Below are 26,067 nucleotides of genomic sequence, written 5' to 3'. Positions count from 1 at the left end.
CAATGTTTCTCTCCCTCTCTTTCTCCATCCCTTCTCTTCTCTCTAAAAAATAAATAAATAAAATCTTTGGAAAAAAAAAGATTTGCAGGAAAAACTCAATAGTAGTGAGCACCTTTAGCATACAGATCATGGTTTCTAAATACCAAAACCTATGAAAAGGACCCCAGACCAAGGCTCCTTAGAAAAATGGCTGATTTTTAAGTCTGGGGCAAATAAAGTAAAAAATGAGCCTGAAATAGATCTTCTGCCATAAAGCAAGGAAGTGCACAAAACCAATGGAAACATGTCAAAAGATGATAGGCACTTATATGAAGGGGCTCCCTTCCATTGATCAACTTAGGACAATTGGAACATTAAAAAGAATAGTGATGGTAATGAATTACAATATATAGGGGTTGGCAAAAGTAGGTTTACAGTTGTGATACTAATAAATAATACAATAAATAATACAAGAATAAACTTTCATGTACTCACTACTGTAAAACTACTTTTGCCCCCTCCTGTATTGAATAAGAATAAGAGTCTGAATTTATAGTGAGAAACAAAACAAGCAAAAAGTGGTGGGGTGAGAGGGAAAGTTCTTCAAGAATAATACCAGCAAATAACTATGGGTGGCCTATTTTCCAACTGCCATTATAATAATTGATTCAGGCAAGTGGATGCTAAAATCTATTAGGTGAAAGGCCATTGGGGAGCAGGATAGTTACATGATCTGAAAGTATCATCTCACATAATAATTAATTACAGGGGTTATAAGGTACCTTTACAATGGTGACACCTGGCATGTGTCATTTTAACCAAATGGTCAAAGGTAACAACATCACAGTGGGACAAATTGATATTATATACATTGGATATGATGTTTACAAATCACCTATGTAATAATCTTGCCAAAAAATGTATTCTAATCTAATCCTGAGAAAATTATTAGACAAATCCAGAACATGGAACATCCTACAAGACAGCTAGCTGATTTAGACTCTCCAAAAATGTCAGTGTTGTGGCAGACAAAAGGCAGGTGGGGGAAATTGTAAGAGAAATTGAAGAGACATACCCAAGAGTAATGCGTGAACTTTAATTAGCTCCTATTTTAAGAAAAATAAATACTGCTGTAAAGGGTATTTTGGAAACAATAAGAAAAATTTGAATATGGATCGCATATTAAATGATGTGGTATAACACTAAATCATTGATGTAGTTTCCTGGGTGTAGTGTATAGGGTTATGAAGAGGATATCCTTGTTCTTAGGAAATACATATTAAAATATTTGAGGGAAAAGTGTTATAATGTCTGCAACTTATTCAGGAGAGTGTATATGTGTGGGTATTTATAGAAAGCGGGAAATAGAGCAAATATGAAAAATGTTAATTATTGTAAACAATTAGATTTAAGTGAAGAATATTATAAAGTGTTTATTCTTTCACCTTCTCATTTGGTATGGTCAGAATTTTTCAAAGTAAAAAATGGGCAAAGAAGTGTGAAGAGAGAAAGAGAATAGGAAGAAAGAAATTGGAAACAATCAGGTCTTATAGGTTTTCTTTTAAGGGCAGCAGAGAAATGAAGCTATAGCATGGGGAAAGGGGGAAAGGATATGGAATCACCAGGGTATTGTTTTGGATGGACTGTGTTATAGCATGTGTGTTGAATGATGATAGGAATGACCCAATTTGGGGGGTGATGTTAGAGGAAAGAGAGGGTACATTGTTGGAGTCACGTCCTTGAGTATATGAAAAAGAATGGGATCCAGTGGGTGAGAGAGGCTGGTCTTAGGCACATGGACTGTTCATCCATAACAGAGGGGAAAGTAGAAAAGATGGAAACAGAGGTATGACGTTGCTGGATATGATGGTGGAACATTAAGAAATGCTCTCCTGATTGTTTTTATTTTCTTTGTGAACAGAGTTAGAATGGAAAGAAGGTTGGTGGTTTGAGGAGAACAGATGAGATGTAAAATAGTCATCTAGGAGAGTGAATAGACTTGTATGATATAGTAGCAGCACTAAAGGCTTCCTTCTGGTTGCTAGTCATGTTGGCATTGTGCGTTTTGCCAGTCTGACTCAACTGCACAGACATAGAAATAGAATAGGTAGATAATTGGATTTAAGGAGAACTGAGGTTTTGTTAGGCAGTACAATGAAGAAAAAAGAGGCAAGGGAGTGATTATAATGACTGGCCATAAAATCAGGTGAATAAGGAGGGACGTAAAGATAGGAGGTAGATGAAGGACAGTGAAAATGTTATAAAATCAGTGGATTTTAGGTCTGAGAATTACTGAAATTGGAGAACCAGAAGGAATAAGCTGGAAAGACAAGTGGTGTTGATTAGTGTTAGTATAGGATTCTTGAAATTGATATTATAAAGAATAAATAATCTTGGTAATGACAAAATCCAGGTTATAACCATTGACGTGGGTCATTGAAGTAGAGTAAAAGACAAGGTCATAGGAGAAGAAGTTAAAAGGGAAGTGAGTGAAAACAACACAAATGATGACAGGAATAGTTTTGAAGAAAATTACAGTGAAGCAGAAACTAAAATCTTCAAGAAATGAGAGAATGGGTACTGACGGTCTGTAGATGACTATAACAAGGCATAATGGGAGAAAAGAGGGAAAATGGTCTGGAAGAATAATAAGGATTTTAAAGTGTACAATTAAGTAGTTTTAGTGTATTTTCAAAGTTGTGCCTCCATCACCACTGATTCCAAAACATTTTCATTGTCCCCAAAAGAAACTCATAGCCATTATCAGTCACATCCCTTCCCTTTAGTCTCTAGACCCTGGCAACTACCAACTGCTTTCTGTTTCCATGGATTTGCCTGTTCTGAACATTTCCTATAAATGGAATCATTCAGTATGTGGCCCTTTTTTGTGTGTTTCTGGCTTCTTGCATTTAGCTTAATGTTTTTAGGATTCATCCACATAGTAGTATGTATCAGGATTTTATTCCTTAGAAGAATATTTCATTGTATGGATAGATTACAATTTGTTTATCCTTTCATCAGTTGATGAATGTTTGAGTTGTATCTAATTGTGGTGCTGCTGTAATCATTAGTGTACAAAGTTTTGTATAGACATGTTTTCAATTCACGGTGGGAATTTGAAACCAAATTTTGCCTGCCTCTATAGTGCTACCCACTACACATTTCCATGCTCTTAAGTATCTAAACTTTATTCATAGGAGAGAATGGTAGCAGGGTCTCAGTGTTCTTCCTATATCCTCTCAGATCTGGTTTCCATTTTCTTGCTCACTGGTACTCCTGACATTGAGCAAATGTGTCTCTTTGTTGGAGAGGTGCTCTTGGGCTGCTGTAATGTACTTTGCGTGTTTGATAAGAGAGCCAAACGTGCTTGGAAATGTACATCTCTCCAGCAGCAGCTTTTAACCAGTAACCGGTGAGGTGGAGTATAAATACTGCATTTCTCTTTGTCCTAATTGGGACAACTTTTAGGTCAGACCTACACTGTCTCCCAAATGCCCCATAGGAATGAGCCAGTTATCCTTGCCTGAGGTTTCCACAGGGCTGTGCTTGATGTCTCACCCTTGCCTTGCTTCCTTGCTTTCCTGATCTCATTTCCGCCCCTACTCCCACACCCCACCCTTTGGCTTTCCTTTGGGAACACTCCTAATGACTTTTACACTGATCTTAGTTTCAGAGTCTGCTTCTGAAGTTTATTTGACACAATTCCAAGAGCTTCAGCACAACATAAACAAAATTAGGAGACAGGGATGCTTCTAGAGATAGGCCCACTTAGAACAATGGAAAGGAGTAGCTGATAACCATAACAATAGGAGAGGAAACAGAAGCACTATAAAAAAGAAAACATAAATAATGGCAAAACCACATCAATCTGGGGCTTAACTGCTTTGTACTTCTCAATAGTCCTTGAAGTCATTATTGTGTTCAAGCTAATTATCAGTGTTCACAGTGATGACTTTGAATTACCAAAGATTAAATTCTATCCAGAAAAAAAGGCATATACATGTATTTTGCACTTTATAAAGCTTCGTATAATAAGTATGAGATTGAGTACATATTTGACAGTTTCCTCAAGACACTCCACTAAATACATGGGGAGGGGAGTTCTGATAATCCTGTGAAGGCAAAAGTTGTGATAATCATAAAAAAATTGGAAAGTGGAAAGTAAGTGCCTGTTGTGAGATTGGGAGTGGGACTAGCAGTGACCAAGAGGTGAGGTAACTTGTACTAACTATAAAACTCTAGAAAAGCTCTTGAAACAGGAGGCACCAAGCATCTTTCAAGACCAGATACAGATAGGAGCTAAATATGGGAGATTTGGGCGAAAATCAATTTAAGAAGCTTTCAGACCTGCTGTACTCCAACAGAAGACAGGTGATATATTTTCCAGAGTAGTTGAATGTCAGGGACTCTGGACTTGGAGACACTGAGTCCACATGAGAACAAAGATGCATGTTTTTCAGTATGTTTTCAAGAGGATTAATTGTAAATGTATATATACTGATCACTGAGACTTCCAGCTCCCTTCCTGTAGTAGCCAGACTTATTTCCCATCCATAATCCCACCTAGCCCCAGTCCTCCAAACAGAACAGTCCTCTCCTTGGAAAACCTGCACAAGAGAAAAGAACTGGAGATATGGTGGTAGGGAAGATGACCCTATCTCATTAACCAGACCTCTGTTCATTTACTCTGTAGTGAAACCTACAACTTGACAAACTCAGTCCATGAACACAGAACATCAGTTTTTTGTTTTTTTGTGTTTTTTTAGTACTTCACTGTCAAATATAAATGGTCAGTCAAGATCACCAGACATTTGAGGAAAACAGACCAATGCAAACAGAAAAAGCAAACTGGGAATACAAAATCAGGAGCAAAAGAACACTTCAAAACAAATAATTCACTACTCACACAGATAAGAGATGTTGCATTCTGTGAGACAGTAACAGTAGCCTATAAAAAAGGAAAATTCAGAGAAAAAATTTTTCAGAAAATTTTTCAGAAATTTAAAACCAGCAGGATAGCCCTAGCTGGTGTAGCTCAGTGGATTGAGTGCCAGCCTGTGAACTGAAAGGTCGACAGTTTGATTCCCAGTCAGGGCATATGCCTGGGTTGCGGGCCAGGTCCCCATTTGGGGCTGTGCAAGAGGCAACCAATTGATATATCTCTCTCACATCAATATTTCTTTCCATTTTTCTCCCTTCCCCTCTCTCTAAAAATAAATAAATAAAATCTTTTTTCAAAAAAGGACATGGAATGCAGGAAATAATCCATTTTAGAAAAGAGGAATTTCTAAGATGAGGGTTAAGTTTTATTTCAACAAATATCCATGCAGGAGGACTAGAAAGTGGCATCCATTCTAGAATGGAACAAGAGGGAAAAGAGCCCTAGGAGAGATCTCCTCCTAAGGAAATAATTGAAATTGATAGAATAGTTTGGAGATGAATTTGTGATAGACACAGAAGAAAAAGAGCAAATAAAAAAAGAGTTATTAGCTCCAGAAAATTATATGTTGTACAAGAAAGGTATTTAATCATTGTTCTCTACTGACGCTGCTGTGAATATTTACAAACTTAAGTAAAAAGCCAAAAATTATTTAAACAAAACTGTGAAATAATATTGAGAGCATGGGAGTCAGGCGGCAGAGAGAGGGCAGGAGAGATTTGTGACTAAAAGATATAATACCAAATAAAACAGAAAAGTGAAAGTGATTGTCTGTGGGGAGCAAGAATTAGGTTTAGGTTAGAGTGGGCCAGAATATTTATTATCATCATAAATATTGAAAAACTATTTTAAATATATAAGAAATATAAACATACATATACACGTATATATTATCAAGTTATTTTTAATGTTTATTTTGAAACTTGAGATTTTTAGACATCAGCCCTTGCTAGGGTGGCTCAGTGGGTTAAGTGCTGGCCTGTGAACTGAGAAGTCTCCATTTCGATTCCCTGTCAGGGCACATACCTGGGTTGCAGGCCAGGTCCCTGGTTTGGGGCATGCGAGAAGCAACTGATGGATGTTTCTCTCTCACATCAGTGTTTCTCTCCCTCTTTTTCCCTCCCTTCGTCTCTCTCTAAAAAATAAATAAAATCTAAAAAACGCCCTGGCTGGTGTGGCTCAGTGGATCAAGTGCCAGACTGAGAGGCAAAGGGTCACTGGTTCGATTCCCAGTCAGGGCACATGCCTGGGTTGCAGGCCAGGTACCCAGTGGGGGGCGCACAAGAGTCAACTACACATTGATGTTTCTTTCCCTCTCTCCCTCCTTTACCCTCTCTCTAAAAATAAATAAATAAAATCTTTTTAAAAATCCTTTTAAAAAAGTTTAGAAGTCATTTAAAGGAATCTTTCTTCTATCTGAAAATTTCTATTATGTGAAATAACCCTTTCCCCAGTAATGCCAGATAAATAAGGTGGCAATAGTTTAAAAATACATGAGAGGAGTGTTTTTTTCCCAAAGTAATAGATAAAAGATGAGTTCCTGAAGGAAGATGATAGACTCTCTTCAGTTATTCTGAATAAGATTTGGAGTAGACTGTTAATATCTTTTAAGATTTCATGTTTTCTTTTAAAAAATACCTTTATTTCCTTAGTTATAAAATTAACATGGCATTGAATAAAAATTTTTAGTAGAAAGTACAAAGAATGAAAATAAAACCATCAATAATCCTACTCACCCAGAGGTTGACTTATTTGGACTAATTCATTTCCATCCCCTGCTTCCTTCCTCCCTCCCTCCCTCCCTCTACTCCTCTTCCTTTTCCTTCCCTTCCCTTCTTCCGGTCCTTCCTTCCTTCCTTCCTTCCTTCCTTCCTTCCTTCCTTCCTTCCTTCCTTCCTTCCTTCCTTCTCTCTCTCTCTTTTTTCCTTTCTTTTCTTGTTTTATGACTTTCTTTCTCTTTCTCTCCCTTCCTAATTTTTTTTAAAATAAGAAATGTGGTATGTCTTTTGCTAGTGGTTAACCATAGGAGCTGTGGATTTGATGAGGAAAGAAATGAATAGAAAAGAGAAAAAAAGAGGAAATACAAAATAAAGGGGGACAGAAAGATGTATAATGGAATAAAACAAGAACTCTATTTACTGTCTCTAAAACAAAGTCAAATATAATAGTCCCCTCTTAGCCAAGGTTTCACTTTCCACAGTTTGTGGTCAACCATGATCTAAAAATATTAAGTGGAAAATTGCAGAAACAATTCATTAGTTTTAAATTGTGCACCATTCTGAGTAGTGTGTTGAAATCTCTCACTGTTCTGCTTCATGCCTCCCTGGACATGAGTCATCTCTCTTTGTCCAGCCTATCCACGCTGTATATGCCAGCTACCCATTAGTCATTTAGTAGCCATCTCAGTTATATGATTGACTGTCATGGTATCACAGTGCTTGAGTTCAGGTAACCCTTATTTTACATAATAATGTCTCATTTACCTCACTTCATCACGTAGGCATTTTATCATCTCCCATCGTCACAACAAGAAGGGAGAGTACAGTATAATAAGATGTTACATGAGAAAGAGAGACCACATCACACATAACTGTCATTATATATTGTTATAATTGTTATATTTTATTACTAGTCGTTGTTAATCTCTTACTGTGCCTAATTTATAAATTATCACAGGTATGTGTAGGAAAATATATAACATATGTAGAGTTTGTTACTATCCATGGTTTAAGGCATCTACTGAGAGTCTTGGAACATGTAAGCCACAGATAAGGGGGACTTCTATATGCTATTGCATTGGCCAAAAAGGTTGCTTATTTTTTTCCCTTAAGATGGCTCTAGTAACATTTATTTGTCTTTAACTTCATTTGAAACAATTTGGTTAGATTGTATTGTGACAGCTGTCATATGAGTATGCATTTTATTATTTTTCCTTTTTAAAAAAATTTTTAAAAATGTATTTATTTTTAGACAGAAGGGAAGAGAGGAAGAAAGAGAGGAGAGAAACATCATTGCATGGCTGCCTCTTGCGTGCCCCTACTGGGGACCTGATCTGCAACCCAGGCATGTGCCCTAAACTAGGAATCAAACCAGCGACCCTTGGGTTCACAGGCCAGTGCTCAATCCACTGAGCCACACCAGCCAGTGCTGAATATGCATTTAAAAAAAAAAACAAACCCAAAACTTAGCAGCACTGTTCTGGGAACCAAAATGTTGCTGATTTGATTCCCAGTCAGGGCACATGCCTGGGTTGCAAGCCAGGTCCCTGGTTTGGGGATAAGTGAGAGGCAACCAACTGATCAGTATTTCTCTCCCACTCTTTCTCCCTTCCTTCCCCTCTCTCCAAATGTAAATAAATAAAATCTTTTTAAAAACTTATCAAATTGGTGAACTTTTGTGTAACCATTTTAATATTGAAGATGGAAGAAAATATGCAACATTTTTGGCATATTATGCTTTATTATTTCAAGAGAGCTAAAAACACAACTGAAGTGCAAAAAAAACGATTTGTTCAGTGTGTGGAGAAGGTGCTGAGACTGATTGAATGTCAAAAGTGGTTGCAAAATTTTGTGCTAGAGATTTCTTGCTGGATGATGCTCCATGGTCGGGTAGACCAGTTGAAGTTGCTGGCAATCAAAACGAGACATTAATTGAGAACAATCAATGTTATACCACACAGGAGATAGCCAACATACAAAATATCCAAATCTAAAAAGTTCTTGGGGAAAATGAAAAATGTGTATTTTATTTCATGGAAGGAACCATACAGACTTTTTGGCTAACCCAATAAATAAAGAATAGTCAGGGTCAGGCCCTTCTTGTCTAGATTGTGAAATGAGACCATCATGTAAACAGTAAACCTTTTTCCCAATGTCTTTGGTGGGCAGTCCTATATCCAGGTCTACGATGCTACTGGGAGGGAGGAAACGGTTATTACTTTTTAACAGACAACTGTGACTGGGAATCACTGACAGCAAAGAGATTCTGGTATGTAGGGTACTTTGTGAAACAGTACCCCCATCCCAAGTTTTGCAGATACCAGGTCCTGAAAGAGATTAAAGTTATAGAAAGCAACTTTAAGCTCATTGTTAGAAGAGTATCTTATTGAAAAGAAGGATTTCATTTAGGTCCATATGCTTCTTGTCAGCCTCAAATGTAATTTTTTTCTGTTCTAGTGTTCCTAGAATCCCATGGGCCTTTGCCATGACAGAAGTATGTGGTGTGATTCTGTGCTACATTTGGATCCTGGTTCTTCTTCTTCACAAGCACAGGTACTTCACTTAACTCCATTAAAACACTACAAGTGTTTTTGACTGTCTTGTGTTAAAGTCATTAAATCTGTTTCTCTCTTTGTGGTTTCCTTGTTAATTTCCTTCTCTAGCCATTGTGACATTATAGTTATTGACATAGGAAAATGTTTTGGCATTGATCAACAAAAGAGCCAGCTGGAGGTAATATCTACATATTTCAAAATATTCTGAAAATATCTTGCAGGTAAACATCAGAGATATTCAAACCTGGGCCAACCATTGACAATTTAGTTGTTAATCTTTTCTTTGGAAACAAATAAAAAATGTCACTTCTGTAGAAGGATAGAAACTCCTCCAAGGACAGTCTTTCGTCTAATGTTTGGATGGAAGAAATGGTTCTGTGCTTGGAGGAGGCCTATTTAAAAAGAGATTATTTTGTACAAATCGTGCATGCCTAGTCAGTGTGGATTACTTTAGATGGTAGAGGAAATTGTTGAGTAGGAAAAATGTTTCTTTAGAACTTTCACCCAGAAATATAAAGGGAAGGACTTTTTTCTCATTAAAAAAAGAAGAGAAGGATAAGGGGAGGCTCCTATCCTGCCTTAAGGAGGGGAAATTACTTGATTTAAGTAAAAAATAAGGCATAGTGAGCAAAAAAAGAACTAGAAAGTATGTGTATCTGGTGTTTTTGTCTTTGGACACTGAAGAGGAATAGGCACACTTTCTTGAATTCGTGACCCTTTCTTCTCACTAGGGAGTGCTTGAGGTAAACCACAGTGATGGGCTTTAGGTCCTGAGCAGCAGTTATTTCAGTGCTTTAAAAGTGAAAATAAAGGTTGATGATTCCTATTCATGTCACACTTTTAGGCCATATTGCACTTCATTTTGTCCCATTTCTTAGCAATATTGCTTAAAACCAGAGGTTGTTTAAAAAGATGTGTATCTGCCCTGGCTGGTGTGGCTCAGTGGATTGAGTGCCAGCCTGTGAACTGAAAGGTCGCCAGTTTGATTCCCAGTCAGGGCACAAGCCTGGGTTGTGGGCCAGGTCCACGGTTAGAGGCGTGTAAGAGGCAACTGACCAATGTATCTTTCACACATTGATATTTCTCTCCCTCTCTTTCTACCTCCCTTGCCCTCTCTCTAAAAGTAAATAAATAACATCTTTAAAAACAAAACACCTGTATTCCTGAAGCTTTTTGGTGTAACTTTGTCTTCCAGGGCCTTGTGGATTTGAATATGTCCACTCTTCAAAACAAGAGTTTACTTTATAGGAAACCTTTGTAGATTTAGCAAAGCATAGAGTGGCCATTTAAATGCAAATTTTGATGTTTAGTCAGAGAAGGTGTTTCTCAAAATGTAATCTTTTGCACCACTTCCATTAGAATCACATGGCTCTTGTTAAAATCCAGAATCCTGGGCTCCATCCTAGATGTACACACTGAAGTTTGAAACATACCTAATCTTGTGTTCAGTGCTCTTTTTAGGGTGGGAATAGCATTTTGAGAAAGTATAAAGCATTGTCCCTGAACTGAAGAATCTTATAGTCTGTTTTGGTTTAAGACATTAAAAATAATAATAATAATAATAATAATAATAATAATAAAACAGTGCAATCAATGTCGCAATGCACTTTAAATTTTTTGTTAGAGATATACTTAATATAAAACTTAATATTTTTTAAAATATTAAATGCTACAATATTACAATGCTATTAATGAGCAAAAAATTTCGTAGAACCACATGTTCAACTTTTCCTCTCATTAAATAAATAATTTATGAGCAATATATGAATAGGACTAACACTAAGCTAAGAGTCAAGCTAGGTGCTAGTCTTTTCTTTTACATAACTCTTTTGCTTTTTCTTAGCCATATTTTCTTATCAATGAAATGATAGTCTTAAGTCTGCACTGTCCAACATGGCAGGTGGTAGCCACATGTGGCCATTTAAATTTACATTAGTGAAAATGAAATAAAATTAATATTCAGTTCCTCATGTTTCAAGTGCTCAAGAGCCCCATGTAGATAACTTGTTGGACACTGCAGTTATAGGACATTTTCATCATTGCAGAAAGTTCTTCTGGACAGTGATAGTCTCTAAGATTTCTGTACTCTTCTAGGAGTCTTAACAGTTTTCCTGCTTGCTCTCCCTTTAAGGAAACATTTGATGTCTGGGTTTTGGTTTGTTTTTTCCTGATCTTTCTCCCTTTTTGGTCACTCTGTTCACAGGTCAATACTTCTGCGAAGGCTCTGTAGTCTGATGGGCACTGTATTCTTGCTTCGCTGCTTTACCATGTTTGTGACCTCCCTCTCCGTGCCAGGACAGCACCTGCAGTGTACTGGAAAGGTAGCCTGCTACCTTCTTTATCTTTCTTTCCTCTTGTTCTTGGTGGGTCGATGGCACCATATATGCAGTAAGACTAAGATTTTGCTTTTACTATTAAAATGTGCTTTCTAGTATTTTCAATATCTGTAATAAACCTTTAGAAATATTCCTTTGGTAAAAATGTTAAGCCAGAATCTACCTGACTGTTACTTCTACCATTGATACACTGTAGAGCTGTAGGAAAAAAAGTTTCTTTAACTCAACCATTTTCTCTTTCTTACTATCCTCAGCATCTTTAGTTCTTCATATAACATGACTGGTCCCCTCACTGTCCTCATCATTCCTTTTTTAAAAAGTGTTGCAGTTTGATCATATTCCATTGAAAATATGGTACCCACTACTCTAAACTTTATCTTTCTGGGATATACTAAATATTGGCTGAGTTTTTGTTTTTGTTTTATACTTTGTAGCTTATTTTGGTATAATGTAGATATCTCTTCTGGTTAAATTTAGAGAGAAGAGATTATGTAGATGGGAACAAAAAATCTGGGTAATGAGTAGCTTTAAAAAAAATACCCTGAAAATCACCTGTACTTTATATACAAAATTGGCTGTTGTGACTTGTTAAATTTGGACAAAAGAATTTATTATCCTTTTCTAAGCCTCCATGCTTTAGTTGTGTTCCCATATATTCAAATGCGTATTTTAACACCTTTGTTATTTTAATGTTGTTTGTAAAGTATAAAACAAAATTAAGTGTCATTTCTTCTACTGAAATATAACTAGCTGAAATGCCAGGAAGGGAAGATTAAGCAGCCAAAGGATATCCAAAGCTAAAAATATAGCTCTGAGCTAAAGGGTGACAAAACTTTCATCTGGTATTAGGAGACTGACTAGTAAGAAAGGTGGAAGTGAAACAGGAAAAGTTGGCATTCATGCTGCCTGTCACTACCAGAACCAATAAGTAGAGACAAGGATTGAATTTTTGTCTCTACTTATTCTACAAAGATGGGTGCTTTATTCAGATGGCCAGCAATCTGAGAAGACAGCAGGTTTTGTACCCTAAAACTGTCTAAAATTTCATCTCAAGCCAACCTTTTTTTTTTTTTTTTAAGATTTTATTTATTTATTTTTAGAGAGAGGGCAAGGGAGGGAGAAAGAGAGGAAGAGAAACATCAGTATGTGAGAGAAATATCAATTGGTCACTTCTCACATGCCCCCAACTGGGAACCTGGCCTGCAACCCAGTCATGTGCCCTGACCGGAAATCGAACAGGCAACCTTTTAGTCCACAGGCCAGCACTCAGGTCAACCTTTTTTGTGAGAAGAAAAGTGTAGATAGGGGGTTTGGGATTCAAGGAAAAGGTTAATCAGATAAAAGCTGCAGTCCCTGCAATTTTCCTAACACCCTTTCATCTGTTGACCAGTGATTCTGTATCTGTGTCCTGGGCTGCTGACATCACTCCCTGGAGCACAGTGGCTCAGATACCATCTTAATTGCTTGCACCCTTCTGGGGCACAAAGGTCTAACTGCTGGTGGGTCTCCTGGAATCAGGGTGGGTCCAGTTATACATTCCAATTCCTGGAACAATAGCTTTTTACATGCATTAATCACTAAGCTTATTAACTATAACTTAAAACTAAAAATTTTCTAACTCTTGAGATCCCCCATCGTTCCCCCACTGTCAGTTTAAATTATCTTATTTCTAGGAGATCAGTTTCATATGGACATAATCATTTTGCTGTTGATCATGTATCTTAGCATTAGAAAGTCTGGTAGGGGGTTTAGGAATACACTTAATTGCAGATCCCAAAAAGGGGGCACACTGTATGCAACAAGAAGCTATGATAATGAAAAAGATAAAAAGCATGAAAACAACAAATGCCTCTGTAAGACCAGTAATACTAGGCAGCCAGGAGGTTAGTTTAGATAAATCAGTACCAAAGAATCCCCCTCTTTGTTTTATCTTGGACACCACTTCATTTACTTGCTTTATGCTCTGTGAGCTGTGAGTCATCAGTCAGGTTGAAACAGCAGCATCCTTTAAATTCTCCACATCCATGATTATGTCTTAAAAGGAGGTAGTTTATAGCTGCGTAATTTTCTAATACCGCTTCTCTAACTTGTCCTAGTTCTTGACTGATGACACTAATGTCTTGGGGGATGGCATTCAAAGCTTTTACCATAGCATAGGCTAATCAACTTATTTCTGTATTCAAAGAGGTTACCATGACTGGCATTACAAATATAGTCAAAGATATACATGCAGTGGGGCTAAAAATGTACAAATCACTGTTGTAGTCAGGTGAAAGGGAGGGTTCCCATTGAGCCTGGGGGAGGTCTCCTAGGGCAACACCCTGCTTCTCATGAACATATAATTGAAAGGGCTTTAGCAGGTTTGGAAGCCCCAAGACTGGTGGGGAAGCCAGGTGCATCTTCAGGAATTCAAAAGCCTGAGTGCACTCCTGCATTCATTTCATAAGGCTATATTATGGTCCTTTCAGAACTTCATACAATTAACGATTTAGCAATCAGCCCAAATTTTGGAATCCAAATGCAGCAGTAGCCCACCATTCCCAGGAATCCTTTTAGCTATTTCCTGGTATCGGAAACTCATTTGAATTATGGCTTCTTTTTTGTTTCCAGTAAGACTCCTTTTGCCAGGTTCAAGCAGGATCCTAGAAAACCTTACTGCTTGTTGGCAGTCTGGGCCTTCTGTACTGATACTTTATTGCCACAAGATGCCAGGTGGTTGAAGGTAGCTATAGTATTAGATAACAGGCATGCTGAGACAAAGAAATATGGCCCAATTGAAAGAACAGTTCAAAGCTCCAAAAATAGAACTAAGCGATGAAGAGATAGCCAACCTATCAGATGTGCGGTTCAAAACAATTAGGATGCTCACAGAATTGGTTGAGTATGGTTGCAAAATGGAGGAAGAAGTGAAGGCTATACAAAGTGATATAAGGAAAACTATAAGGGAAACCAACAGTAAAGGGAAGGAAATTGGGACTCAAATCAACAACTTGGAGCAGAAGAAAGAGATAAACATTCAACCAGAACAGAATGAAGAAATCAAGAATTCAAAAAAAAAAAAAAAAATGAGAAGAGGCTTAGGAACTCTCAGACAACTTTAAATGTTCCAACATCCGAATCTTAGAGGTGCCAGAAGGAGACGAGGAAGAGTAAGAAATTGAAAACTTATCTGAAAAAATAATGAAGGAGAACTTCCCCAATCTGGTGAAGGAAATAGACTTCCAGGAGATCCAGGAAGCTCAGAGAGTCCCAAAGAAGTTGGACCCAAGGAAGCACACACTAAGGCACATCATAATGACATTACCCAAGATTAAAGATAAGGAGAGAATCTTAAAAGCAGCAAGAGAAAAGGAGACAGTTGTGTACAAAGGAGTTCCCATAAGACTGTTAGCTGATTTCTCAAAACAAACCTTGCAGGCAAGAAGGGGCTGGCAAGAAGTATTCCAAGTCATGAAAGACAATGACCTACATCCAAAATTACTTTATCCAGCAAAGCTATCACCTAGAACGAAAGGGCAGAGAACTTGCTTCCCAGATAAGGTAAAATTAAAGGAGTCCATCAAGCCCTTATTATATGAAATGTTAAAGGGTCTTATATGAATAGTAAAATGAACACAAACTCACAACAATCAACTGAACCTAAAAAACCAAACAAAAACAAACTAAGCAAACAACTAAGGAACAGAATCACAGAAATGGAGATTAGAGGGGGGAGGGGAGAGAGGAGGGGAAAAGGTTTAGGGAATAAGAAACATAAATAGTAGGTACAAAATAGACAGTGGGAGGTTAAGAATAGTATAGGAAATGGAGAAGCCAAAGAACTTGTATGTACAGCCCATGAGCATGAACTAAGGGTGGGGAATGCTGTTGGGGGCGGGGCAGAGGTGCAGGGCAGAGGAGGAGAATAAAGGGGAGGACAAAAATGGGACAACTATAATAGCATAATCAATAAAATATTTTTTTAAAAAAAGTAGCTATAGTATTAGTTCTAGGAGAGGAAGGCCATTCTTATTAGGGTCCCAGTCTGGCTTGCTTAAAAGTATTGCCTTAGTAGCCTCAAGAGCCCCATCCAGATCTTCTTGGTACTGTCTCCGAGCCTCTTTGTTTGCCTTATCCAATACCAGTCTCTGCCTATCCCTCTGTAAGAAAAATATTTCATATGGCTTTTATGTCTGCCCAGTTGGTTTGGTGGGTAGCAAAACTGATGCAACTAAGTCAGCCATTTTAGTAGGATCATCCCTATAAGGACAATTTGAGCTTTTCCAGTTTAACAGATCCAATGTAGAATATGCAGTATGTGCCCAATAATATCCAAAGGGCTACTCTCACTGGAGTCTTTGCAAAGGGTAATGCCCTGCCCCAGTAGGGGCTTGTCTTCCACTAAATTCCTGACATGTTGAGGACAGAGAGACCAGTTCAGGTTCACCTCCTCCATCTCCCTTAGCTGAGTTAAAAGAAAGATCCCCCAGGGCTGGAGGGGCCATGGGAACCTTGACTATGCTTGCAACAGACATACTTTTATCTTCCTGGTCCCTCTCTTGGGAGTTTCTGCCATCTGCCCCAGGCAAATTACCTTTTCTCTGAACCATTGATCTATTTCCTTTTAATCCTGCATCTTAATTATGTAAAATTATTAAAGCTTATACATAGGCCTTTCATCCCACTTCCCTGATATTTGACAAAACAACTATAATTGCAGTATAATATAGTAATTTAAAGACCTGGTCAGCAGCCAGCATTCTTGAGTCCAGATTATACATAAAAAATCAGTATTACAATAAAAAAATCATTTTCTTTTTAGTCATAGACTTGTAAGCATAGGTCGACCAATCAGCCAGAACTCTCCCCAAAGGGTTGTTTCCTGGAATGGAGGCTCTTTCCCCCATTCTACCAGGTAGAGCTCTGTAATATTACACAAACCAAATCAGAACACACCTTAATTCCTATCAACCCATCTAAGTCATGACCTGGGAATGTAACCAGAAAGCACAGCGATTCAATCAAAAAGTGAAGGCTACAGGGAATCCCGAGGTCAGAGAAGAAGAGTTCCCAAGTAAAATCACTTGGGAGCTGCCAGGGAGTCTCCAAATCTACATCTAGGGACCCCCCAGCCGAGGCAGCCAATGGGACTACCTGCCAAATATCTAGACTTACCAGAGAGTCCCAAAGTCTGTCCCTGCAGAGTAGCCAGAATATGAAACCGGAAAAGTTGGCATTCATGCTTCCCATCACTACCAGAACCAGTTAGAGACAAGGATTGAATCTTTATGGGAGCTTTATTCAAATGGCCGGTGATCTGAGAAGACAGCGGGTTGTATACCCTAAAAGACCATCTTATGTGTCATCTTAAGCCAACCTTTTTTATAAGAAGAAGAGTGTAGTAAGGGTTTTGGAATGAAGGAAAAAGGTAGGTAAGGAGTTTGGAATTTAAGAAAAAGGTTGATCAGATAGAAGCTGCAGTCCTGGCAATTTTCCTAACACCCTTTCATCCGTTGACCCGTGATTCTGTATCCGTGTCTTGGGCTTTGGTCTGCTGACGTCTCTCCCTGGAGCACAGTGGCTCAGATACCATCTTAATTGCTTGCAGTCCTCCTAGGGCACAAAGGTCTAACTGCTGGTGGGTCTCCTGGAATCAGGGTGGGTCCAGTTATACATTCCAATTCCTGGAACAATAGCTTTTTACATGCATTAATCACTAAGCTTATTAACTATAACTTATAATTAAAAGTTATCTCCTTGGCCAATGTGTCTCAGTTGGTTGGGTGTTGTCCCATAAAGTGAAAGGTCACCAGTTTGATTCTCGATCAGGGCACATGCCTGGGTTGTAGGTTTGGTCTCTGGTTGGGGCACATACGAGAGGCAACCTATCAATGTTTCTCTCTCACATTAATGTTTCTTTTCCTCTCTTTCTCTCTCCCTTCCTCTCTTTCTAAAAATAAATAAATAAAACTTTAAAAAAAAACTAAAAATTTTTTCATCTCTTGTGTTCCCCCTTCAGAAGAGTTATATGACATTTAGGATTTAGTGTAAAGGAAATGTCTTATTTTTAAGGTAAAAGCTGTTTTTGTTTTCAAAAAGGGAAAGTAATTCTTTCTAACTATAATGTTATATAAGTTCATTACTATAAAAATTCAAATTTTATAGAAATTTATAAATTAGAAAGTAAAAGCTCACATAATTTCTTCTTCTTTCACTCTACTCCATAAATAATACTGTTAATAGTCATGTGTATAGTCATATCGACTGCTTTTAAGCATGATTATACATTCAAATAAGTTTATCTTGATACTTTTTTTAAACAAAAGATAGGATTGTATTGCAGACATAGTTTTTTTAGCTTATGTTTTATTTAACAGTAGGTTGTTTACTTTTCTGAAGAAATATGTATAGCTATACTTCATCTTTTCAGTAGCTGCAGAGTGTTCCATTATATGATTTAACAGTCTCCAAGTGATATACATTTAGGTTGTTTCTAAATCTTATGATTTATAAACAATGCTGTCATAAACATCCTTGTACTTACACATTTCTGCTTTCTTACTGTTTAATCACCTCATTAAGGTAAGTTTTTGGAAGTGGAATTATGAAATCAAAGAATACACGCATTAAAAATTGTGATGTGTATTCAAATATCTGCTAGAAAAGACTAGTTTTCACTATTACCAACACTGTATGCATATTGGTTTTTTCACCCCCATGCCAGCTCTACTTATTATCAGTCTTTTGAGTCACTGCTAGCCATTCTAATTAATGAAAGATGATATCTGAGACTTTTATAGTCCCATTTTATATTAAATCTTTAACCTATTGAATTTATTTTTCTACATGGTGTGAAATAGGGATAGAACAGTTTCCCCAAATAGTATGCCAGTTGATTAGAAGAGATTTAAAAGAAGGAAAATGTAAGATTATTACACTGAAAAGAGAATTCCTGTAACCAAAGAATTTAATTGTGGATCAGCCACTAAATATATGCGCATATGGCTACAACATATGCTATAAAAATAAATTAGATACCATCCCTCTACAGTCCTTTTTCTTTCTCTAATAACTGCTTTTTCACTAACAGTTATATATGGAGCTTTCTATTCAAATCTGCCCTAAATGCTGTTAATTGCTTTGGATTATAAGGTAACCTATTTATTGACCTATATTATTTGCAGCAGTCATTAAAAATAGAAAGTTAAAGTGATGATAACTGGCAATCAAATCCCTTACAGTGAACTCCATAGGACATTTTCATTGTAATAAATTAATTGCTTGAAATCTCATTCCCAGAAGCAGGAGGTTTGGGGACAGAATCAAAATCATGCCCATTTATTGAAATTAATCAATGGAAAGAAATACTTAAAGCAGATTTTTACATCTTGTCTTATCAAAGCATCTTATTTATCCTATTGTGTTGTTACAACTTTATTCTTCTGGAGGAATATTTGGAATATTTAAGATTGTAAGGAGTAGGGAGACTTGAGTAGTTAAGCAATAATTGCTTCTTTTCTTTGTTTTTTTTTTTTGGACCGGCATTGTTTCTTACCAGTGGCTGAGACTTTTTCCCAGCAGTCTCTGTTTTTCACTTTCTGATTTTTTTATTTTCATGAGAGCAGCATCTCTAACATATTCTCATTAGAGATCATGGAATAACCAAATTGTGTATTTAGTACCTTCTCTTTTCTTTTCTCTAATAATAAATTCTTCTTCCTCTCCTGCCCTCAACTAAAGCAGGAAGGAAAAGCTGGGTAATGTATAATCAACAGATGAATTTTCCAAAGAAATTGTCCTATCTAATGAGGATGTTTCATTTAACAAACAAGGGGGTCAGCCTACTTCACATGCAGCAGAGCCGAATACTGAACACTGAGTTTTGCAGTGGAGAAATTGAAGCCACTTATTGAAGTCGTGAGAATGAGACCCTATTGCTTTAAACGCAAGCCCCCCAGTGGTTTTTGATCAAGGCTTTTAAAGGCAAAGATTGAGGGTTAGAAATTAGGATCTAAAGGTGAAACTGATTGGTTAGTTCTTTTGCAAACTTCAGTAGTTTTCCCTAGTCTGATTAATTCAGTTCCTTACATCATCTTACTTGGTGACTTTATCACTGTGATTGGGTGATCTATCTGGTCAAGGAACCAAGATTCTGCAAAATATCTCATAATTGTATGTCAGTGACATCTTTAAAAAGCAGAAACTAAACATCTCAGGACCTTTGTTTTTGCTTAAGCTACCATTATTTTGTACTTAACTGCTACATTTTTCTATTATCTCAAGCAGAGTCTACTTTTAAACATTTTTTCTGGAACTAAAATGTTTAATTTTAACGTTCAACATTTATGGAAATGGACTTGCTTTATAGGCAGGCCATCAGGACATAACTAACATACTTTATAATCTTTGAGTATAAGTGACTAACATATTTTCATAAATTTTAACTTAAAGCTATGTGACAACAAAAGTGATTAAAACCTAAACCTGTGTCTCTAGACTCCGGTGTCATACCTAAACGTGTTAACTGTTCACTGCCTGTTTCAGTTTCTTTCATTCATTAGCCATAGTAGAATATTCAAGAAATAAGCGTTTGGAATTGGACTGCATGGGTTCATATCCTGGTTATGTTACCAGGTGTGTGACCGCTCTCAGCCAGCTCCCTCATCTACGCAACTGAATTACTTTATAAGATTGTTGTGGAAAGTCAATGCAATAACACATAAAGCACTTAGTAGCATGCCTTGCAATAGTAAATGCACATAAAGTTTTAGCATTTTTGTATTGTTGTTATATGTTAAATGCCTGTGTGTGTGTGTGTGTGTGTGTGTGAGACCATTGCTCAAATTCTTCCTGAAAATGGATTGCTTTTTTTAAGCTTATATGTGAGAGTTGGGATTAGGTTTGGCTGCTAATAACAGGAAATTCAATATGGCTATGGTTTACTAAACAAACAATAGCTTATTCTCTCATAAGAGATATGAGATATCCAGGTGAGATATGATAACTTTAAAGAGTCATCCAAAACTCATGATTTTCCTGTCTTTCTGCTCTTCTGACACTTGAGTTGCATCCTCAAGACCAGTTTGTGGTCGAAGATGGCTGCTGGAGCTTCAGCTCTCGTGTCTGATTTGCAGACTAGCAGAAGAAAAGGTAGAAAAGACTTCCTCTGAGCTGTTTTCTCTTTCCTTTATAAATAGTCTTCCCAGAAATCTTTTGCACTTTCACTAATGTCTTACTGTACAGAACTTAGTCACATAGCCACACCCAGCTACAAGGGAGGCTGGGAAATGCAATGTTTTGGTTGAGTTCATTGTCACTTCGGATAAATACCAGTAAAGAAGGGGAGAATGGATATTGATTGGTAGCCATTATCTCTGGCATAGCCTATCTTATTGGCAAGAACAGCCAAGCAAGCACTATATTTTTGGATTAAGAACTTGGGAATATTTTTGTGTAGTAATGACCTTTCTTATTATAAAGAAACTCCTAGTAGAGAAGTTTGAATTACATTGATTTCATTTAATTACCAAACTATTTCTGAGTACAGCCAAGACTTGATCACTCATTCTGGATATCTGGAATTAATTAGATTGGGAGTCTGGTTGCTTTTGCTTAGACATTATTTCTAAGACATTCAACTTTTGAATTTCAGTGGGAATGGATATTCAGAAGCTCTTACCTCCCTAGGCATTTGAACACTAATTCATTGCTTTCTTTATAGGTATATGGCAGTGTATGGGAGAAACTACACCGGGCCTTTGCCATTTGGAGTGGCTTTGGTATGACCCTAACTGGTGTTCACACTTGCGGAGATTACATGTTCAGTGGCCACACAGTCGTTCTAACTATGCTGAATTTCTTTGTCACTGAATGTAAGTATCTATTTAGTGCTCATATACATATTAGGTGACTAACTGCAGAGGAAGCTATGGGAAGGATGTCAAGTTCTATGAAGAATGTGTATGAGAAGCATTGAAAGGAATGTGGTTTTAAAATGTTCTTTCTGTCTTTTTCCCAGATACACCAAGAAGCTGGAATTTCTTGCACACTTTATCCTGGGTTCTCAACCTCTTTGGAATCTTCTTCATTTTGGCTGCCCATGAACATTATTCCATTGACGTGTTTATTGCCTTTTATATCACAACAAGACTCTTTTTATATTACCATACTCTAGCTAATACCAGAGCATATCAGCAGAGTAGGAGAGCAAGAATTTGGTTTCCCATGTTTTCTTTTTTTGAATGTAATGTTAATGGTACAGTACCTAATGAATATTGTTGGCCATTTTCAAAACCAGCAATAATGAAAAGACTAATTGGATGAAGACTATATTTGTTTCATGATTAATTATACGATAGTTGTTGAAAGTGAATAACTTTGCTTTCTCCCCCTAGGTTGTTCCTGGATGCCTTGCTTTTTGGCTTATATATTGACAAAGTAAAGTGTCCTCTTCTGAGCAAGGATGTGATTACAGAAAACAAGAAGGAACAATCAAGAGTCCTTACATGTCTGTTTGAATGGAAAACTTAACTAGATGTCTTTTGCCCCTTCTGTTTAAAAGGCAGAAGTAATATTGTGATTGAAGCCAGGCTGTTACCCCTACCTGTTGAGTATTTGCATATTGAATTTAGCAAATCAACTTAAGCAATTTGCTGGTTTAAAGATTTTGGTTTTTTAATTTCCAGCAGGACTCCAGTCAAGAAATAATATTTTTTGAAATTCCTTATTATCTTCAAAGGAAAAAGCCCTATCAAGTGAATAGTACTTGTTCTTTGAATTAATCTCTGTGTCTTTTTAACAATGCAACTCTGGAAAGTAATCGGTTTTACTAACATAATTTTTGCCTTCTGACATCTTTAAGAAAAGTATATGGAACATACCAGGATGCCTGAAACAAGAAGAGAAAGGGGCTGTACATGAGGTGACAGAGTACGAATATAGTACTGGCTTTTTTCACCAAAGATGCAATGGAAGATGCAGTTCCCATTTTGTTCTGAGGGCTCAGCGTGACCATAAATTCATGGGGGGCAAATGGCTGCATCTATAAATATAAAATTGGCTGAATTTTAGTGATGGGATAACTTTGTGCTGTAGCTGTTAGATGACAGCCCAATTTTATGCTTTTTAATGATGTTATTTGTTATTTAATAAGAAAAACAGTGGAGTGTTTTACCAGATGTTAGATAAAGTTCTTATGTCCTTAACTGCGGAGATATGCATGCAAAAAAAATTTTTTTTTGAAAAGAAATTTATAGCAGTTTGCAGGCATAGTATAACTTTTTGATTTTTGAAATTTCTCATTCTTGGCCATCAGAAGTAAACAGTCACAGACATATTTAGATATAAAAAGGTCTTGTTGTTTTTTAATTTTAAATACAATTGTGTGCATACATTCTTTCTATTTAGTCTTAATTTGGCAGTCAGGAAGTGATATAACTTAGTTGCTATGTACAACACTAGAAACTTGGTACCTCAAGTAATTTGATCTCTGATAGTATCTGTCACTTCACTTCTAATGGTTTTACAGAGTAGTTATAACAGTGGGATAGTTGTGGAATTGGAATTTGAAACCCAAATGATGAGCTTAGCCACTTAGAATATTAATTGTATGGTTTTTACATTCCATAAGGAGTTAGAAAAGGTGCTGGCATATTGAGGTCTAAAATTAGGCCACTTAGCAGGAGCCTGCTCCTTATGTGAGTGAAATATTTTATTTTTGCACTTTGAGTTATATTGCCACCCTTGTATAAGCTGCAGAGGACCCTAAATGGATTGGGCAGGAAAGGAATATTATGCAAACAAGTTTTAGCCAGCGCTGAATGACCCCCAGTTGGAGTCTCTCTGAACATTATTTTTTAATTTCTCCCCTGAGAAATGGCACAAGGCAATTCATTTTATTATGCTTTTAAATCTCATACTTCAGAATCTTATAATATCTTAAATTGTTGATTCTATTACATGCTAGGGACAAAAATGCCAATATTTCATCTAAGGACATTGCGTGATTATAAAGGAGTTTGACCCTTGATGTTAAAAGATCTGGCACTGTCATTTTTTTCCCAAATGACAGTACAGGACCTAATTTAGCTAGGGAGGTCACTAATGTTGGCTTTTGGAAGAATGTTTGGAAAAATATCTCCGGCAACGTTAAGTCAAGAATGTTAAGAAGCTGTTTAATGCTAAAATTTCCTACCATCAATCTTTTTCCTTCATATGGATTCTGTTCTATAGAACAAAATAGAAAAAAATAAACTGCAACTAATTTGCAAAGCTGTTGACATTTAGAGTGCCTAACAGCAAACTGCAGTGAGGATTATAAAATAACTTCAGAGCCTTGCACTTGTCAAATCTGTTTTGAGGAAAAGATAAGCTAGACTTATAGTTTATTGTTATAACTATTGCAAGGCAGTGTTTACATAAATCAATCATCTCCAAGTCTCTTTCTTGGAAAACTTTGAGACAATTTTTTTTTTGTTTTTTTTCTTAATAAGAAACTTATATGTCAGTTGTTTTCTGTTTGTACAGAAATTTCCAGATTTTTGTCTTTGTATTTTTTTTTCTTGTTAAAATCTAGACTATAATGAAGGTACTATTTACATTTACACGTTGGGTGTGAATGTGGCTAGGTAGAGAAGGTATATGACTTAGATCTACATATATTTCGACCTTGTACTAGGTTCTACAGTTGCAGACTTGTGAGAGAGAGGCTTATATCATTAAACACTGAGACCTCAGTATAGAAAGAGCCAAGAAAGTTTTTGGTTTGGGATACAAAATGAAGGTTATATTAAAAGTCTTTGATGCATTTTCTAGGTTCCTGGGGACAACGTGGCTGGCTTCCCTCCCTTTCCTTTCCTCTTTTTCTCTCCCTCCTCCCCTGCACCCCACCCTCTTTCATTCTTTTAAGTCCATGCTGGGCAGTGTTATTGAAGGGCAATTGAAATTTGTTGGGGAGTAGGATGTTTTGAAGAGGGGAAGTTTGCTGTTATCACCAAGCAATTTGGGAGGAACTTTTTTGCAATGCTGCAGAATTCTTAACATGCCTATCCTCTTCATAGTTCTCTGTGGCCAGAATTGCTTGGGTAAAAATACAACTTCCATATGTTGGGTCAGTTTATTATTAGTATCCTTTTAAATCAGCAATGAGCTTAGCCTTAGAATCAGTCAGTTATTAAATGTGGACTGTTGACACGAAAAACCCACTGACTGAGAGACCTGTTCATTGTGTAACTGATGCTGCAAGTGGCATTCTTCTCTACCCTGTACCTGCCTGATTGTTGTTACTTAGAATCCCTAAAATCTGTAATTCATAAATGGAGAACAGAGGAGCGAAATGCTGTCATAGCTGGTATGAAAAGGTCTGTTTTAGGGACATCTCTTTGGAAAGTGTTGTTTATACATTCAAAGATTATATTCGTAACATTAACCTGCTTTGACTGGATCCAACAAAAGGCAATCTCATCATTAGTTTCATAGTATACTTTTTTAAGGATTCTAATTCCAAAATGCTTGAGAAAATTAACTATATTCTTGTTTTAAATACTTGGATCTAATAAATTTAATTCTTTGATAGTCTTTTTGTAGACTTAGGTTATTCCTTACCAAAAGTAATCTTAGTAATAATTCTTTAAGGTATTCAGGCATGTGAGACAAGAAGGCTCCCTTAAGAATAGATCAATAGCTTTCTTAAACAGTATTGGTTTCATTGAGATAGCTACAAAGCCAGCAAAGCATGTCAGTTTTAATGCCAACTTTACTTGGCACTTAAGACAGCTTGCATTTGTAAAACGTTTAGTCCAAATTACCCCTCTACCTCTATAGAGGAGAACTGTTGGTAACACCAAAAGTTAGGCTGCTTCAGATGACCAGTGAAAAAGGAAAGAGGTTGAGAGTCTTTTTCTCTCTCTGTCTTTGAATGTCTTTGAATAACTGAAATTACTATGGAAGTAGGTTTTGGTCCCCTTCTTGCCTACCCCTCACCACCCAGCAAATGCCACCAATTTCAAGTAACTAAAATGTGGCTTATTACTTTGCATCAAGTTCAATACAAAATGCCTGTGAAATCTGTAAGCCATAATTCAGCTACCAATAAAGTTGATTTTTAGACTATGTTCCACCCTAAATTAACCAAAGGACTTTTTACTCAGAGTACTCCATGTTTAAGCATAAAGAAGCTTTGTGCCTGATAAGGAGAGAGAAGGAGGGCTCTGTTAATTTCATTGTTATTTCAGTCTGTTTCAATCTGAACTACTGGGTTGTCTGAATATAACCAAGAAATGTTATCAGTAATGTCCTCTTAAAAATGCTTAATTTTAATAATTTTTTATTCAGAGAATCTATGGATTATTAGGACAGTTGAAGTATTTCTGATATGAAACAAAGTAAGTGGAAACTAGTACATAATGAGGGAAGCAAAATTAGTTTGAATTAAAGTGGGCATGTTTTATTTCAAGAATTCTACCTAATTGTGTCCCTCTCTACAGAGAAACTAGTATTACTTGAAGATGTGAAAGTTCCTGTAGTAGCCATACCTTAAAGCACAGTATTGTATATAAGTAAAT

At 36.8% G+C, this 26,067-nt stretch overlaps 1 protein-coding gene across 2 annotated transcripts in view; it reads left to right on the top strand.

The window, feature by feature from the left end:
* The window catches only part of SAMD8 (sterile alpha motif domain containing 8), a 64,548-nt gene extending 38,481 nt beyond the window's left edge, over positions 1-26,067 (top strand). For both annotated transcript variants that reach the window (XM_054572521.1, XM_054572520.1), the window contains exons 3-6: positions 9,094-9,189; positions 11,395-11,512; positions 21,228-21,378; positions 21,525-26,067. In XM_054572521.1, the coding sequence (XP_054428496.1) occupies positions 9,094-9,189; positions 11,395-11,512; positions 21,228-21,378; positions 21,525-21,829 (670 nt within the window). In that variant the 3' untranslated portion in view covers positions 21,830-26,067. The remainder of the gene's footprint in view (positions 1-9,093; positions 9,190-11,394; positions 11,513-21,227; positions 21,379-21,524) is intronic.

Source organism: Pteronotus mesoamericanus, unplaced genomic scaffold (assembly GCF_021234165.1).
Source record: "Pteronotus mesoamericanus isolate MK-2021 breed Mesoamerican mustached bat unplaced genomic scaffold, CSHL_Meso_final contig_24, whole genome shotgun sequence".
NCBI lineage: Eukaryota > Metazoa > Chordata > Mammalia > Chiroptera > Mormoopidae > Pteronotus > Pteronotus mesoamericanus.
This window is presented reverse-complemented; position numbering and strand designations above follow the sequence as displayed.